Source organism: Canis lupus, chromosome 5 (genome assembly GCF_048164855.1).
Source record: "Canis lupus baileyi chromosome 5, mCanLup2.hap1, whole genome shotgun sequence".
Classification (NCBI taxonomy): Eukaryota; Metazoa; Chordata; class Mammalia; order Carnivora; family Canidae; genus Canis; species Canis lupus.
In genome coordinates, this window is record NC_132842.1 from 34,436,086 (window position 1) to 34,453,480 (window position 17,395).

The following is a 17,395-nucleotide window of genomic DNA, read 5'->3' on the forward strand; positions in this document are numbered from 1 at the left end:
CCCACACGCACAGGGTAGTCAGGTCCAAGCAAAGTTTTGGTCAAGGGGTTTTGAGTCATAGGAACTACTTTATATTTCAATTTATCATCATTGCCACCATCATCCCCATAACCTTCACCATCACCACCACCTCCAACACCGTTATCTATGATGATCACTACCAGCATCGTCATCACCATCATCACTACCACCACCATCATGACCACCAGCATCACTGACATCATCATCACCACCACCAGCATCACCACCAGCACCATCATCTTTCTCCTTATGGTCCCTCTGGTCTCCTGGTGACCATCATCATCACCATCACCATCACTACCATCATCTTCATCAACATGAACATCACCATCACCACCACCACCATCATGACCACCAGCATCACTGCCATCATCCTCACCATCCTCACCATCATCACCATCATCTTTCTCCTTATGGGCACCCTGGTCTCCTCATGGCCATCATCATCATCATCTGATTCCTGGTGCCACCTAAAGCTGCAGGGATTGGCTCTCTCACCATCACCACCGTGGCGCATCTTTGGCTATGCCTACCCGGGCTCAGTCTCTCCTCTTGGTTCTTCCTTCTGTGGACGACTCACGGACCGGTCAAGATTGGATCCCGCCAAGCACCTGGTTGCTGACGACCAAAAAGCAACCTGAGCCCTTTTAAATTCACTTTCTGCGAGGAGTACAGCGTCTTTCTCCCTATGACATGGACGTCCGTCACTATGGAAACGTAGTACAAGAACTAAAGTTCCCAGAAACAATGAGAAAATATACCAGCAGTTATTTCGAGATCTGTAAAAGGAGGTGCACCTGTAAACCCACGCGTTATTACTTGCTGCCTTCGGTAAGGATAAATAGGGCAGAAACCCTATTTCCACGACTTCAAAACTTACATAGAAACTTTTAAAGAGAGTCCCCTCAGCATCCATCCACATCACCACGTGCGCGGGAGCACGGGGCTCACGTGCTGTTTTCTGTATCATTCGCACGCACAGCAGTTGGCCGTTTCCATATGCGACATGTGCCAGACGTAACGAGCAGAGCTTTTAAGAGATGATAAGAGGTGACGGGCACGGAAGGGGGCACTTGACGGCATGAGCACTGTGTGTTACACTATGTGGGCAAATCGAACTCCAGTAAAGAAATATACAAAAAAAAAAGTTGACTGTCTCGGCCTTGCTCATGCTCATTCTCCAAGTAACCGTGGGGTGGGCAGTGTGTGTGCACGTGCGTGCGCCTGTGACGGGGCTCTGGGAAGGAGAGTGGGAGGGTATGGGACCAAGGCTCGAGGGGCCCCCAGGGAACGATTCGTAGCTCCCCAGGGTGGTAGCGGATGCCCTGCTGCACCGTGCACGGCCTACCTCACCCATCCCTGCAGCGCAGGGGGCAGGCACGGCCGCGGCCCAAGTCAGGGCGCAAGAGCCGCGTCTGGCCGTCACCAGTAACCTTGCCGAGGTCACGGAGCTAGAAAACAGTTGGGCCAGGATGAAATCTAGCCGGGGTCTGCAGACCACAGGCCTCAGGCCCGAGCCCCCCACCGCCCCACGGTCCGGGGACCAAGCACGGCTGAGGGGTGCATCCACGGACCTCCGACCTCAGCGTCCACGCGCAAAGCGTTTGGAATGCAGCCATGCTCCCTGGCCGCCGGCCGTGCCGCTGTGCGCGCAGCCAAGGAGCCAGGCCGGAGGCCGGGTGACCACAGAGCCCTGGACGCTCGGTGCCGGGCCCGTATGGAGCCGTCGTGGCCGGGTCTCGAGGTGGCGCTGGGCGCAGCTGTGCAGCGGCCTCTGCTCAGAGGCAAGTCCCCTCCGCTGGGCCACTTACCTGTGCTTCCACGGCCGGCAGGCCACCCACGGCGCCGGGGTCCCCCAGAGGTCCCTGCACACCTGCCCCTCCTCCACACCACCTCGGGGGGCGGGGGCTCCTGTCCCTGCACAAACAGGTCCCAGCTGCTCACGGCCGCCTCTTCCCTCCTAGTGAACAGCAGCAAGCACATCGTCAGGAAGCTCCGCGGGCACCTGCGCACGAAGATCGAGTCTGGGGAAGGGACAGTCCCCGTGCGGGGCCCCAGCGCGGTGCAGACGTGGGACGGCGTCCTGCTGGGTGAGCAGCTCGTCACCATGTCCTGCACCGACAAGATCGCCAGGTAACAGCCCCCTCGCCCGCCTCCTCCCAGGGGGCCGCGGCCTGGCAGGGCCTGAGGGAGGGAGGGACAGGGAAGGCGCCCAGGGGAGGAGGGCCTCTCGGCGGCCTCGCTCATGGCCACCCTCCCCGCGCCATGTGCCTCTGAGCAGAGGCACAGCCGGTCCAGGCGCTGCCGCCGTCGGCCCTCATCTGGAAGCCTGGGAGGTCAGGACAGCCCGCGGGCCCGTCGGAGGCAGATGGCAGACGTGCCCCCTTCGCCGGCCAGGCCACGTGCACCCTCCAGGCCTGGGTCCCCGGCACGTGGGCTCCCGAGAGGCGGGACTGTGGCCCACGGACCCTCGCGGGCCCCCCCCAGGCCTGTGCTGACCTTCTCCCTGGGAGGCCACGGAGCCGTCGGGGGCAGGCGAGGTGCAGGCCAGGCCCCGTGAGGGCTCAGATCCACCAAGGGGCGCAGGGGAGTCGGGCGGTCGCCCTCTGGGCTGTGGCAGCCCCGGGCCAGGGGACAAGCTGTGGCACCGGTTTCCGCCTCAGAGGGACTGGCCCCCATGCGTCAGGCGCCCCCTGCTCCCTGTAGCATTCTCACCTTCCGTGAAGCAGGAAGGGCGACTTCCTCCTCCGGGAAAACCTCTGGGCACCTGGGGTCACGGGGCTCTCAGCCACCCCCCGGGGCCCTGGGGACCCCGCGCGAGGGCACGGTGCAACCAGCCGCGTCTGTGGGTCCCACACACACAAGCGTCACGGGGCATGGCCGCCCAGGGTGGCTGTGGGTGGGTGGCAGCCTGCGCCCTTCCCAGACCTCTCCTGCGGGAGGCCCGGCCCCCGATGGCGGCCCATGGGACGCGCTCAGCTCTGCAGGCGGCTGCGCTGGGGCTGCGGGTGTGGGGTGTCCCCTCGACATCACTCGGCCCCGCGTGTGTGTGCACACCCGCCCCTGGTCCCCACCCTGGGCCGAGGCCACCGGGGGCACGCAGGCCGGGCAGGAGCCCAGTCCCGTCCACCCCGCCCGTCGGGTCCCTGTGTCTCCGTCTCTGCCCTCCCCATCGTCTCCCCCATATCTCCATCTCCGTCTCTGTCCCCCCCATTGTGTCCCCCGCCTTTCTGTCTGTCTCCACCCTCCCACCCGTCGTCTCCCGTCTCTCTGTCTCCCCTCCTCCTCTCCCCGTCTCTGCCCCCCCCATCATCCCCCCCCCCCGCCCGCCGTGTCTCCATCTCCACCCCCTGACACTGGGGCTGCAGGAACACCAAGCACCAGTACCGTTGGCTCCTGCTCCTAAGAGCGGGGCGCCGGGGGCCCCTTCACAGTGACGTGCACGTGTGGCCCTTGACAGTTCTTGTGGCAGCCCTGAGCCTGGGTCAGGGTGACGCCACCTGCCCTGGGTCCTGCCACAGCCGCCACCTTCCGTGGGGCATGCACCGATGGCTCCAGGCCGCGAGCTCCTGCGACGTTGCACTCCATGCACGGAGGCTTCCAAAGAGACGCTCTGACGATGGGCGCGTTCGCCTGTTTCCTTCCCTCCTGCACGGACCCACACGGCAAACCAGGGCACGGACAACACCCAAAGTACGGGCTCTTCCCACGGAGACACGGACAGTGTCCTGACTTGGCTGCTGCCACCATCCCAACCCATCCCCTGGGGCTGCAGCCCCGCCCACACCCCGACCTCCCACGCTGGCCTCCGGGACCCTGACCTAAGTCACGGCTACTGATTCACGCCTCCCGGGTTGTGGGGTGCACCGTGGCGGCCCCGGGAGACCATAGCCACCAGGGGAGGCAGTTTCCTCCTTCGCCCAGCCCTCTTGGTCTTTGGAAAATTCTGGAACCAGATGAAGTCATCGTAAAATCGATTCCCAGGACGCCCAGGTGACGTTGGAGCGTCATGACAGAGGGGCTGTCCCCGGGCATGAAGGGGGACCCCCCAACCGCAGCAGCGGGGGGCAGTGGCCGCAGAGCAGAGGGGATGTCACCCGCGGGAGGGGAGGGGGGCCCGGGCGCTGGTCCGCTCCCCGCGGGGTCGCTGCGCCCCTAGACCGAGGGCTCTCCGCCTTCGCCGCCAAGGATCCAACCAGAGCGGCACATAAAAATCTAAATCTTCTGGAACTAATGTTCCTTTAGATATGGTTTCTAATTTTAAGTACCTGAGCTCGATTATTGATCGCGATGTGTCTTTAAATGAACAGATTAAAACTTTCTGCATAAAAATGAACTGTAAAAAATTATAGGTGTCCTCCAGGAACCGAGGCGCTGTCTGACTTCCAAACTCAGATTCCAGGCGGTGAAGAGGGACGCCGTCCTGACCTAAGCGGAGGGCCCGCCCGCCGGAGGCCGCCCTGTGTTTGCGTGTCACCAGCTCCATGGAAATCCAGTCGAAGCGTTGCCCATAGTTTCCAATCCCAAAATACAGGTCCTTTTAACACGGTCCGTCCTGAACGCCCGCCCCGGGGCGCTCACAGCTGGGTCAAGGGTCCCGCTGCGTCCTGCACCGAGGTCCGTGCGCCCCCGCCGCCCCTGCCGCCCCTGCCGCCCCGCTGCGCCCACACCAAGTCCTACCCAACCTCCGCCCATGGACCCACTGGCAGGTCTCCACCATCAGGGATGCTCCGGATCTGGCGCCTCCTGTACCTCAAGCAGACACAGGCCTGAGGAGCCGCCCGCCGTCCACCCCCGGACTCCGCAAAGGGCGGGGAAGCTCGGTTCCTGCAAAACCATCTGGGCATCCGGCTGGCCCCACGGGAGACGGTGCCCAGGTCCCAGGAAAGCGCAGGGGTCGGCGAGGTGGCCAGGGAGGCCACAGACATCTCGCGGACGGCACGGTGTTGGGGACGTGGCAGGGTCCCGACGACGGGGCTGAGGGGAAGGAGAGGCAGCCTGGGGACCTGGGGGAAACAGCCTCGCGTGCAGTCCAGGCCCACACGGGCCTGGAGCTTTGCCGCAGGGCTTCCATCTTCACAGAAGGAACACAAGGCGACGTGTGTCCTCCAGGAACCTCTACGGGGGGTGCAGAGCCAGAGCCCAGGGCGGGCGAAGCCCCATGTACCCAGAGACGCCGGCCCCCACCCAGGACGTGACTCTGGGGCACCCGCAGTGGAGACGCACAATCAGAACCACCAGGTCACGGCGAGGACGCGCGCGGTCAGTGCTGGGCAGGTGCAGCCAGAGGCGCCACATCAAGGGAGCACGTGCCACGTAGGCCTCGGGAACAGAGCAGAGACACGGCGCTAAGCAGAAGTCATTTCTTTCAGCTGAAGATGACCAGAGCGGCACGACGTCATCCTGACCCCAACTTGTGCAGTCAGTGCCAACATCCGGGGGACTCCGCTCACTGTGACGTACACAGACGGCCTGGGGGTCGCGTCCGAGCATGCAGGGGACGCTGGGACCGCTGTCCACTGTCTGTAACGACCGCCCCGAAACACACTGGCCTCAACAAGCCACATGTCGGCTGCAAACCTTCCCGTGCGCAGGGCTCGCTCGGCGTCCGACGAAGCTCCCCGGGGCGGGCCACCCCCTGGCCGGCGGGTGCTGACCGCCAGCGGGGAGCTCAGGCTCGCCGAGGCCTCCCTCCACGGAGCGCCCGCTGCCAGGACGGGCGTGCGCGTGGCTTCCACGGCGATGGCAGGCCGCCCGGCTCCTGCCTCCGAGGGCCGCACTCCTTCCCCAGGCCAACCGGGTCGACTGCCCAGTCCTACCGACGGGCGCGCGGAGGACACCAGGCCTTTCATCTCACCGTGTGGCGTGTGCTTCGCAACAGCAGACACTTCTCTGGGAGCTGCTTGTCCGAGCATCTGCCGTTGGACCGAGGGCGTGTCCATGGATGAACCCGTCGCGGCGACGGGGCTGAGCAGCTGGCTCGCGGGTCTGGCCCTGCGCTCGTTTCGAAAGGCCCAACCCGCAGACCGGACAGGCGACGGGTCGCTCGCACAGAAATGTGTCTAATGTCATGGCGTCATCATCACCCACCTTGGTCAAAAGGCAGGAGAAGAAGGTTGGAGATTTGGGAACGGGAGGCTGTGGGGCGGAGGCTGTGGGGCCAGGGTCGGGGGTATCAACCCACAGGCCGGTAGGAGAGTAAATCCCCTCTCTGGGTGGCTGGACCCGCGGGGATTAGTATTCTGTCCAGCACGGGGACCCCCGTCAGCAGCGTGGGAAACAAGCTGGATAGATGGGACCCCCGGCTGCGCCCCAGCCCCATGACTCAGAGCCGAGGGCACCCGGCGCCCCCAGAACACTCTCAGGGTCGACACTGGGTGTGTCACGCCTCCTGCACCTCCTGTCAGGCTTCCGGCTGGAGCACCGTCGGGCCATTTCTCCCAGGTGGGCAGGGCTCTACTTCCGGATCATGGGCAGGTTTCCCCCCGAAGAAGAAAAGGGGAGGGTTAGTCCGTATGCCCACCCCCGCTTCGGGGGACGCGGCCCATGCTGAGGCATGCGGTTCACGGTGTAGCACGGCTCGATGGGACGGTCACATGGCGACGCAATCCCCTCGCCCTCCCCCCCCCCCCCCCCCCCGTGGTTCAGCGAACACCGCCATCAGGTCCCGGAGGTTCTGTTTCCCTCCTGCAGTGAGAACCTTCCGGACCCACCCTGAGCCCTTCTCAGGGGCATCGTACGGCACTATTACATACAGTCCCCGAACGCCTCCTGTCACAGCTGCAAGTCCTCACGCTGTGACTGGCGTCTCCCCACGCCCTGCCGCCTCCGCTGACCGCCGCTCTACTCGGTTTCTGGGGGTTCGGCTTTTCCGTGCTTCCCTGAGAAGTGACATCCTAGGGTATTTGTCTCTCATGTAGGATGACGCCCCCAAGAGCCATCCCAGACATCACAAATGTAAGACCTGGCGTCGAGTCTTTAATCCACTGCAAGAGTTTGGGTTTGCGCCCAGTGGGCGACAGCGGTCCAGTTTCATTCTTCCGCGTGTGGCTGCCCAGCTCTCCCAGCACCATCTACTGAAGAGGCCATCTCCTCCCCGTTGCGTGTTCTTGGATGCTTTGTCGTGAACTGAGTGGCCATATGTGTGTGAGTCCACTCCTGGGCTCTCTATCCTGTCCCATTGACCTGGGTGTCTGTTTTTTGCCAAGTACCTATGTTGATGGTACTGAAGACTGAACCACGGGCTTCACCATATGTAGGAGACATCACCCCGCGGGACCGCAGCAAGGTGGCAAGAACCCCAACTGTCCCAAACATGCACCACTAACGGCTGCCCCCCTCCATCCCGTGTGCAGGTGCGCCGCGTGGTGACCACAGAGGTTGGGCTCACCCCTGCCACCGCTTCCCCCGGTCCTTGAAGGCCAAGATTCGAACTGAGCGAGGGGATTCCACAGAAAGGCAGTTTTTTTCCCCCAAGATCTCTCCTCCACACATCTTTTGGTATTTCCGTGATTGACAAACGGACAGAAATCTGTTTATTGAGGGATTATCTATATTGAAAACCAGACACGGGATCTCTTTCTTTCTCTGTCAACATCGCAGGAGTATCAGCTGTTTGAACAAAAAGGAGAGGCATTCTCATTCAGTCCTCAACGCCGACGGTTCCCCAGTTCATATTCAGAAAGACATTTGGTTTTATCGATCATGTGAGCTGAATGCGTTCAAACTCCTAGAGCCAGACAAGGAGAGGGTTGATTTTCTCTTTATTATGAAGGTTATTAAGAGGAAGCCACATAGAGAAGTCATTTGTTTTCAGACAATCCCGCCGAATCAGAACCACTCAGTTATGTTCCAGAACTTTTGTTCACAGCCAACACCCGAACAGCCTATCGCGCTCTCCCGGGAACGCCAACCTTGTTGTTCAAGACTTGGCCGATTTCGGGCGAGTGCTTCGTTATGGGGTGGGGGGGGATGTCCATTTCCTTGCTTTCAACTCGTAAGAAATGTTAAAGGTTCACTAATGGTCAGACATAAGAACAGACGCAGCCCAGAACCCCTGGCGGCCGGCGGTGACGTAGCACCCTACCTGCGGGCAGATGGCGTCTGTGACTTCGTCCGCAAGAGTTCCTGTGCTCATCACTTGGTGCCAACACAGGAAAGCCTCCACGTGGGTCGGGAATAACGTGTGCACTTGACAGCGGATGCTGGAAACCATCGCACTAACTGCTACCCTTGCTCCTGCTTTCTTGCGCTCTTCTGACCCAAGGAGGAGGCATCCAAAGTAGCATCCGACCAAGTGACTTTATTGGATTTTTTTCCGTCACTCCCTGGTACTCCTGGAAATCCTGGCCCCATCCCTCAATGACCACTCAAAACAGCGCGGTGCTCCTTCCACGGAAAGCTCACATGCCCCAAACCCCCTCCCGGATTCTGCGCTTCGTCGGCAGGAGTGCACAGGCCAGCTCACACGCCCGCGACGGCGGAGTCCGGCAGCAGCCACGTCGCCAAGGGAAGGCCCCCGCGGCTGGGGACACGTGCTCTGGTTGCCTTCAGGAGTCCACGCCTCCGAAACTTTTTGATGTTCTCTTTGGTAGAAACCATGTGAGTCTCCGAAGGACGGCGGGTTCGGCCCTTTCTGAAAGAGGTGATGGGACCTACGGAAATGACCACAATTATTTTTTTAAGCGAAGTTATGCAAATCTGATAGACTAAAGTAAATGTTTCATAAAACCAATGACTGTTTAAATTGTAGGACTAAACTGTTTGTATATAAATATTACCTTTTATATTCCATTTGAGTTTTATGTAGATGAACACATTACTTTAATGACCTGCGTTTGCGGGGAGAGCAGGAGACTCGCTCTCTCGATCCTCGCCCGCCAGATGGCTGCCTTTTCTTGCATGAGATTAAAACATGTCTCTCATTCGCCACGATGCTTCTGAGGCAAATTAATATCGCCAGCTAAATTGCTTGTGTTTTCGGAATAAAATTTAAAGAGAACTTTTTAAAGCAATTGGTGTCACAGGTTCCCGGAGCAGATTGCTCTCCAGGTAGGGCATGCTGGCTTTAAACGTTCGGTAATTAATGGAAAGGATTCCGTGTTAATTGACTGCTTCAGGAAAAGGGGAATATAATGACTCCTTATTAATCATGAAAAGAAATGTACGGCACGGAGGCGCCACAATAATTGCTCTAACAGCGGAGAAATGTTAATTAATGAAAAGAACAATGATGTAAGAAATTAGCTGCATAATGTTCGCTGCTGATGGAGGTTGGGTTTTAACACGTTATTTACAGTGGAAACCACGAAATGTTACCTCAGACCGATGCCCGTAACCTTGTACCACCCAAGTTTAGGGGAAAAAAAAGAAAAAAAAAATCCTCATCAGGGCTGGCAGAAGCAACCACACTTGCCCGGGGCTGTATTTATTCCCGAGAACAGCCCCGTCCTTCGTGTCTGATCTGAGCTTCTAAAATCAAAATCTTCCTCAGAGCAGAGCAGGGTCATTTATTAATGTCATTTAATGACACAACAGGTCATCCTGGCTGCTGAGGACAAAAGGGGGAGAACGTCTTTTCCCCTAAACGGAAATAAACAAACTCCGTTTCTGATACTTCCCGGCTCACATGAAGAAAAATTCAGATTCGCTTTGGGGACATGGTATTTTTTTTTTTTTAATCTAACTCCAGTCCCTGAGAGAATATATAGTTTCCACGCCATCTAACAACTTGTTTTCCAGGAAAGGAAGCCCCGATCATGGAAACGCAGAGCCCCGTCGCGGCGCCCATGGGGTTAGGGGCTCAGCGCCCTGAGCCACCCAAGCCTGCAGCCCCTCCCTGGGGCCAGGTGTGGCCAAGGGCGCTCCTCCCTTGGGCCTGCCTGTCCCCACAACACGGCCAAGCCCAGCGGAGGCAGGCCAGGCCCGGGGCTTCCGGGGCTTTGGGGGGTGTGGAGGGAGGCCCTGGGCACTGCCACCCGCCCGGTGAGCACCACACTGACCCTGTCCTTGCAGGTGGAATGTGCTGGGCCTGCAGGGCGCGCTGCTGTGCCACTTCATCGAGCCCGTGTACCTGCACAGCATCATCGTGGGGAGTCTGCACCACACGGGCCACCTGTCCCGGGTCATGAGCCACCGGACCGAGGACATCGGCCAGCTGCCCACCTCCTACCGGCACAATCGGCCCCTCCTCAGCGGTAAGAGCACGCTGTCCCCATAGACGCGGGAATAAGGGCCCATCGGCCGCACCCGTGGGTCCGGACTCGGGCTGATCTTACCCATTTTGGCTGATGGCTATTGAGATGTAGCGAGCAGGGGCGCCCGGGGCTCGTCGGTGAGGCGTCTGCCTTAGGCTCAGGTCGTGATCTCAGGGTCCTGGGATCGGGTACCGTGTCGGGCTCCCTGCTCAGCGGGGAGGCTGCTCCTCCCTCGGCTCGTTCTCTCCCTCCCTCTCTATCAAATTTATTAAAACCTTAAAAAAAAAACAAAAGGCTTAGCGAGCAAAGTGACACCACTCCAGGGCTTCAGAGAGGAAGGTACAGCATGGCCCGGAGGCAGGGGAGAGGACAGGAGGCTGCCACCGCGCCGCAGCCCCACGTAACCGGGAACCGCGCGTGGACAGGGTAGTCTCTCCCTCCGCTGGGCGGGAGGCGCCTCCCCGGGGGCCGTGCAGGCCACTGGCTGCCCCAGGGGCTGCGGGAGCCCCCCCGCCACGGCGCCCGGGGGACAGCCCACCTCGGCAGCTGCTCAGCCCCGCGCCGCGGGTGGGCACCGGGTCGGCGGGGCCGGGGTCGCGCTGGGAGGGGGAGAGCGCGTGGAGAGCCCCTCCTGGTTCCTGAGAATGAGCCTGGGCGCAGCCTGGCGGGGGAGGTGGGGGGGCGAGGACCGTGCCCGGGGGCAGGGGGCCACCCCGCGTGGAGCAGGAGCGGGCGGTGGGTGTGCCCGCAGGAGTCGGTGGGGCTGCCGGCGGCCCGAGGCTTTCCTGCCCGTCTCCCACAGCTCCCTGGAGCCCGGGGGGGGGGGGGGGGGGCAGGGACAGGCGCGGGGACAGGAGCACCTTGGGACATGAGGCGGCATCCGGGACCGTGGGCGCCCGCTCGGCCCGGGCTGCTGGGGAAGAGGTGGGAGGAGCGGTGCCCATGGCCGGCTCGCCCAGCGCCCCAGGACGGGGGCAAACGCGCTCCAATTCAAAGTCTATAAAGGCACATTTATTTTTTTAAACGGTTGGTGAGTTCAGTTTGTGTTCTGATCACAGCACTTTGGCTCAGTTTCAACCTCTTTCTTTCATTCCCCGCCCCCTTTCCCCTTTATTTCTCTCAAAATGGCAAACTTCTCACAGCCGAACTGCCAACCCGACCCTGGAGCCCAAAGTCCTAGAACGAGGACTAGGTTTGGTGCTAAATCAAATGCTCCCAACTCGGGGGCCCCACAAACCTCAGTCCTTCGGGCTCTAAGTTAATATAAGAATCCTCACGGCTCCGATGAGGGTCGCAGTACACCGCTCCGTGGCTCCACTTCCCTCTCCTAGTGGGGAATTCACTCAAGCTCCACGAACACAAGGAAATGCACCTGCAAATCCTTACTCCCCTTCCCGCAAGGGGCTGGCTGGCTTGCTTTTTTTTTTTTTTTTTAAGATTTTATTTATTTATCTGACACAGAGACAGAGAGAGAGAGAGAGAGAGCGCACAAGAAAGAGGGGCAGAGAGAGAAGCAGATGCCCCGCTGAGCAGGGAGGCCAGTGGGGCTCGAACCCGGGGTCCTCAGGATCATGACCTTCGCCGACCGAGCCACCCAGGTGCCCCTGGAGGGGCTGGTTCTCACCCACCCTTTGGGTTCTGGACGTTACTGTCTGGCCATCCGTTCCCTTGCAAAGCTATTTTAAAATCATATGTTCAACTGGAACTATGCAAGCACAGATTAAAACAGGAATTTTGAATGATCATCGTAAATACAGTGAATTTAAAAAAAAAAAAAGCTCCTTTAGAGAAATTCAGAACACCCCAAACCATCAAGTGGTGCAACCTGATGGCGAAGTGCCTGAGCCTCCCGTGTGAACCCCCGCCCTGGGGAGACGCTCACCCCTACCCGCAACCAGGACGACCTGACTGGACGTTTCAGTCCATCCTCAGATGCTGATTTAAAACACAGCTTTTGTTACTGCAGAGATGCAAATAAGCCTAAACTGTGGTGTCTCACCTGCATGCTCTTAGCTGCTCTGCTCTGGATGATATTTAAAAGCTAATCATGCAAATTTTGGGAGGAAATCATCGGGACTTTCTGCAACAGGGAGAGACGGAGAGATCTTGTATGAGGATAGTAATGAAAAGCGCACTCAGACAAGCACATGAAATCTGCTTGAAGATTCCCTCAAGGTCAGTTTGCAAAACTGCCCGAGGAGATGAAGCCCACGTGCCGTAGGAGTACGGCCGCTTCGTGGGGGCTCCGTCAGCTCTGGGTTAATAAGAAGCGGCCGAGCCGAAAAAGACACCCTATTGACACAGTTGTAGGATGCATATTAATGTCCTCCACGGATATCCTGAGACAGTCCGCACAGACCAGTCTGCACCTGTGGGCGGAACCGAGGCCGGACGTCAGACGTCCAGACGGCGAGTCACATCCCCCGTGAGAGCAGCCACCCTAAGGGAACTGGCCCTCCATCTTTCTCGCATATTCGATACGATGAGGACATGGTGATGAAGATAATTAAGGAAAATCTCTGTTCCGAATACTCATTTTTTTAGAAAAACACTAAGTGGAGTAGAAAGTGACTTCGAAGCTGTTCTGCTAGGCTGAGGGTGTGGTTTGTGTGAGCTTCTGCGCTCAACCTAAGTCTCCTTTTTCTTCATCGGGAAGAAGAGCAGCCCGGGTGGGATACACACGGTCTTTGTTCCTAGTAGCGGCCGTATCCAATGGCCCTGGTGTTCAACGTCGAACATCCTTAGTCCGCACCCAAGAGAACACTCGGGAGGAGGCTACGGCCCGTGGCAAGCTCCTGGCCACGGAGACAAAACTGGAGAGACGGGCCTTGGGGATTGGACATCAGAGCCGCAGGCTGTCTCGGACCCCGGTTTACAATCCACGATGGGAATCACAGGCTGTGATAAGGGGAGCACCTCCCTGAAGGAGTAATAGTGGGTCGCCGGTGGGTCAGGGCCTCATGGACTCCATGTTTCTCAAGCAGCTGGTTCACGGAGATGTCGCCAACAGCATAAAGCCTGCCCCCGGCACCTGCGGGCCGCGCTTCGGACACCTCTGTGCAGGAGGGAAGTGGGTGGGATGGAGGAGGCCCGAAGCCAGGCAGACCCACATTTCTGTGAGTCCCAATCTCCGTGTATTGTCACACTGAGCTGCGGAACCTGAGGTGGAGAGCCAAAGCCTCTTTGAATCAGGAGAAATTCCTAAAGTTAATGATCATTAACAGTATCTTGCAAAACCATCCAGTGGGGGATAGTAGCAAACTTCGTTTTTTATGCAGGTGGTAACTAATACGCAATATTATAGTCATCGTAAAATAAGGACTGGAGCACCTGGGGGGCTCAGTCGGTGAAGCATCTGCCTTTGGCTCAGGTCATGATTCCAGGGTCTTGGGATCAAGTCCCACGTGGGGCTCCCTGCTCAGTGGGGAACCTGCTTCTCCCTCTCCCTCTACCCCTCCCCACCCCTGTGCACACTCACACTCTCTGTGTCTTAAATAAATGAAATCTTTTTTAAAATAATAGATGAATAAAAATAAACACAACTGAGGAGAGAATTAGTAAATTGGAACATCGGCCTGAAGGAAACCTCCAGAACGCAGGTGGGTTAGTGGGGGTTTTCCAGAGAAGAGAACCAGTAGAGTATATTCATTCCCCTAATAGAAAAGAGATATGCTTCAAGCAACTGCTCACGTGTGTGCGGGGCTGGCAGGTGTGGTCCCCAGGCAGTCTGGAAATTCCAGCTGGAGACCATGCTGCCACCGAGTCCACGGAGAGTCGACCGATGGCATGAGGCCCTGCACAGAGGACAGTCATCTCTTTCCTCCACGTCAGTCACACCCGCAAGCACCCTCACAGCAATGGCTGGCCAGTGTTTGACGAGACAGCTGGACACCACGGACCAACCAGGCTGAGTCATGAAAGTAACCGTCCAGCGGGAAAACACAAAGAGGTCAGAGACGGGGCGAGGAAGTGCGACTAACCTGCTCCAGACGGAGAGAGAAGCCGCGGAGCAGGAGCCGCATGCAGAGAGCCAACAGCCAGTCTCTCCCCAGGACACGCGTGGAGCATCAGCGACAGACCCAGGAGCACAGCGTGGCCCAAGAAGAACCTCAAGTCCTCCTCCCAGCGGCAAAACTGCTACCAAACCAAACCAACGAAGAGACAAAAGGAAGATGATAAAAGCAGTCGGGGACATACAGGAGCAGCTCCAGGGGGCCGGATCAGCTGCTTCGTGGAAGATAAAAAACAACAAAACAGTATCTCTAAGATGCTGATAGGAAATCAATCTCAACCGAAAATCCTAGACTCACTGAAAGTATCCTGTAAAAATGAGGGCAAGGAGGGGACACCGGGGGGGGGGGGGGGGGGGGGGCTCCGTGGGGGAGAGCGTCTGCCTTCAGCTCAGGTCCTGGGATCCAGTCCCGCTTCGGGCTCCCTGCTCAGCGGGGCGTCTGCTTCTCCCTCCGCCTCTGACCCTCCTCCCCTACTCGTGTGCATGCTCGCTCGCTCGCTCTCTAAAATAACAAATAAGTCTTTAAAAAGTAAAAATGAGGGCAAGACCACATTCCGGACAGACACAGAGCTGACGCGCCTCAAGACTCACACCCCAGGAGACATTAGTTGGGCCACTTGGGCACAAGGAAAACCACCCCCAATGGATAGAGCAGAATAAAGACCGATGAAGATAATCCCCTTTTTTATCCAGTACAACCCTCGGCTTATTACGTCAGTTTAGGCACCTTAGGAGAGAAACATGTGTCATAGGAGGAAACCATGACCATGTTCTGCTGAAGTCCCCTCGTCCTGTGTCTCCTGAAGAAATGACAACCCTTACAGGTGCCAAGAACCGTGTCACTGTCAGGTTGCAACATGAAGTAGTCACACTTTTTCCTGCCACAGAGGAGAGGTCACAGCCTTCAGAGCTGTCCTGGGAGCCCGTGCATTTTGAGCTGTGAGGACCACAGACCACGGTCACTATTCAGACTCCCACGGCTCCTGTCAGCCGCAGGAAGGCAGCCCCTGAAAATCAGGGGGAAGCGCTCATGACAACAGGAGGCCCCAGTGCCCGAGCAGGTGCCCCAGCGCCCAGCAGGTGCCCCAGCGCCCGAGCAGGTGCCCCAGTGCCCAGCAGGTGCCCCAGCATCTAAGCAGGTGCCTCAGTGCCCAGCAGGTGCCCCGCAGGTGCCCCAGCACCCGAGCAGGTGGCCCAGTGCCCAGCAGGTGCCCCAGCAGCCAGCAGGTGTCCAGCGCCCAGCAGGTGCCCCAGCATCTAAGCAGGTGCCCCAGTGCCCTCCCTAGCACTGCACACACCCGGCAACCACCGGCTCACCGCCGCTCAGACGAGGGGACACCGGGGAAAAGCCCAGTTATTCCTATGTGTGTCCCTCGGACCTTAGGAACCTGCAGGACGAGCAACAGGCGTCGCTCGGCAGAAAGACCACACCCAGTTCTCACCCTCTCCAGACCCTACTATGCTCTGCACACTCACCCCGAGATGTGCTCTCGTAGGACGAGGCAGTGGCTGTAAAATCACTGCCAATCGTCTCGATGTTTGCGCTGATGCGAGCGAGCGGACCGACCCCACATCTGTGAGTCCGCGCCAGTTAGTCCAAGCTCCACTCCCGTTAGAAGCACATGCACCGTGCCATGTCCGTGTGTGCACGCCTACGTGCGAGGGCCGCACACGGGGTCTGGCAGGGGGCAGAGCACACTAGCGGCCTGGTCTACACCCGCCTGTCACTGCAGGACTCGATGTTGAATCCGTCTCACAAGATGGAAGCCAGTGCTGCCTGAGATAGGGACTTGGCCCTCTTCCTATAAAAATTCTATTTCTGAATGTCGTGTGTAGATAGAATTCGGAGAAAGGGAATTAAATCTTAAATACGCCCGGCCCACCAGCGACCTAAAGAAACGCTCCATGGCCTCGCTTTTTAAACAGAGGCGCACAAGGGTTTTCTCAAACTAGGGTGTCGGTTAGCAGTTAGACGAGCCCTTAGGGCCTCCCACTCGGGGCACAGGCGCTGTAGCCGCCGGGGGCGGGCACGCAGAGGGGGGCCCCAGATGATGGGGGGAGCCTCAAATTAGGGGATGGTGGGAGGGGCCTCGGATGGTAGGGGAGCCTTGGATGGGGGAGCCCTGGATGGTGGGGGGGCCTCAGACAGGGGGAGCCCTGGATGGTGGGGGGAACCCGGGTGGTGGAGGGGGGCCTCAGATGGTGGGGGGTGGACTTGTATCTGTAGCTTGGCAGCACCCAGAGCTGACGGGCCAGCTGCCCCGGGAGGGCCTGGGGTGCGGGGCCCCCAGACATGGGGTCACCGCCTCACACCTGCCCAGTCCCTCGCACTCAGACGCTTCCCGACACCAGGCGTCCCCACTGCACTGTGACCCACAGTCCAGTGGCAGCATGAGCACCGTCTGTGAAACCGGCGCCCACCCTCCCTAGACACAGGCCCGGGGAAGCCCCTGGGCCCTCCAGGCCAGGACAAGGGGCACTCAGGTCGGGGAGGCGGCCTGGGGAGGGGTGCAGGGGGGTGCATGGGGCTGTTCCCCCTCCTGGCGCCCACGTGCCTTCCCCGGGTCACCCTCGGGGGGCGCCGGGCAGGGGCAGCAGGTGCGCAGCGCAGAGGCCGGGGCGGCCTGGACTGCTGGGCTCTCGCCGCTGCCGGGCCTCGGGGCCTTGTCTCCCAGGAGCAGCCTGCGCCGTTCCCGGGGGCTCGCCCAGCCGACCCGCTGAGCCCGGCTCCCGCGCTGTGTTGCCAGGAGTGAGCCACGCGGAGGCGCGCCAGCCGGGGAAGTCGCCGCACTTCAGCGTGAACTGGGTGATGGGCAACGCAGACGTGGAGGTCATCGACGGCACCACGGGCAAGAGGAGCTGCGGGGGCTCGTCGCGGCTCTGCAAGCACGTGTTCTCGGCGCGGTGGGCCAGGCTCTACGGAAAGGTAGGGCCCGGGAGCCCGCAGGAGGCTGGGCTGGTCCCACCGGCGTGGCCCAGCGCGGGCTCCGCTCTTTCCTCCCCACCGACGCCCTGCAGACTCGGGGGTGCCGCTCCACGTGGGCCCGGCCGGCAAGCGCGGCCTCCAGGGCTGCAGAGCAGGCACTAGCTGCGGCATCAGGGCAGTGTAGGGACGTCCCCAGGAGGCCCCTGGAGCGGCCCTGGAGTCTGAGTCCGTCCAGGTCAG

At 59.6% G+C, this 17,395-nt stretch overlaps 2 protein-coding genes across 14 annotated transcripts in view; one reads left to right on the plus strand and one right to left on the minus strand.

Moving 5' to 3' along the window:
• Nucleotides 1-17,395, plus strand: part of ADARB2 (adenosine deaminase RNA specific B2 (inactive)) — a 338,143-nt gene that overhangs the window by 316,307 nt on the left and 4,441 nt on the right. For both annotated transcript variants that reach the window (XM_072825953.1, XM_072825952.1), the window contains 3 exons: nucleotides 1,986-2,154; nucleotides 10,036-10,217; nucleotides 16,977-17,155. In XM_072825953.1, coding sequence (XP_072682054.1) covers nucleotides 1,986-2,154; nucleotides 10,036-10,217; nucleotides 16,977-17,155 — 530 coding nt within the window. The remainder of the gene's footprint in view (nucleotides 1-1,985; nucleotides 2,155-10,035; nucleotides 10,218-16,976; nucleotides 17,156-17,395) is intronic.
• The window catches only part of WDR37 (WD repeat domain 37), an 89,284-nt gene continuing 79,682 nt past the window's right edge, over nucleotides 7,794-17,395 (minus strand). For 2 of the 12 annotated variants that reach the window (XM_072825954.1, XM_072825969.1), the window contains 2 exons: nucleotides 10,299-10,492; nucleotides 7,800-8,675 (listed from right to left, as the gene is read on the minus strand). In XM_072825954.1, the coding sequence (XP_072682055.1) occupies nucleotides 8,571-8,675; nucleotides 10,299-10,492 (299 nt within the window). In that variant the 3' untranslated portion in view covers nucleotides 7,800-8,570. Of the gene's footprint in view, nucleotides 8,676-10,298; nucleotides 10,493-17,395 lie in introns of those variants that run through there. The other 10 variants (XM_072825957.1, XM_072825956.1, XM_072825960.1 and 7 more) reach the window with 9 other exon arrangements.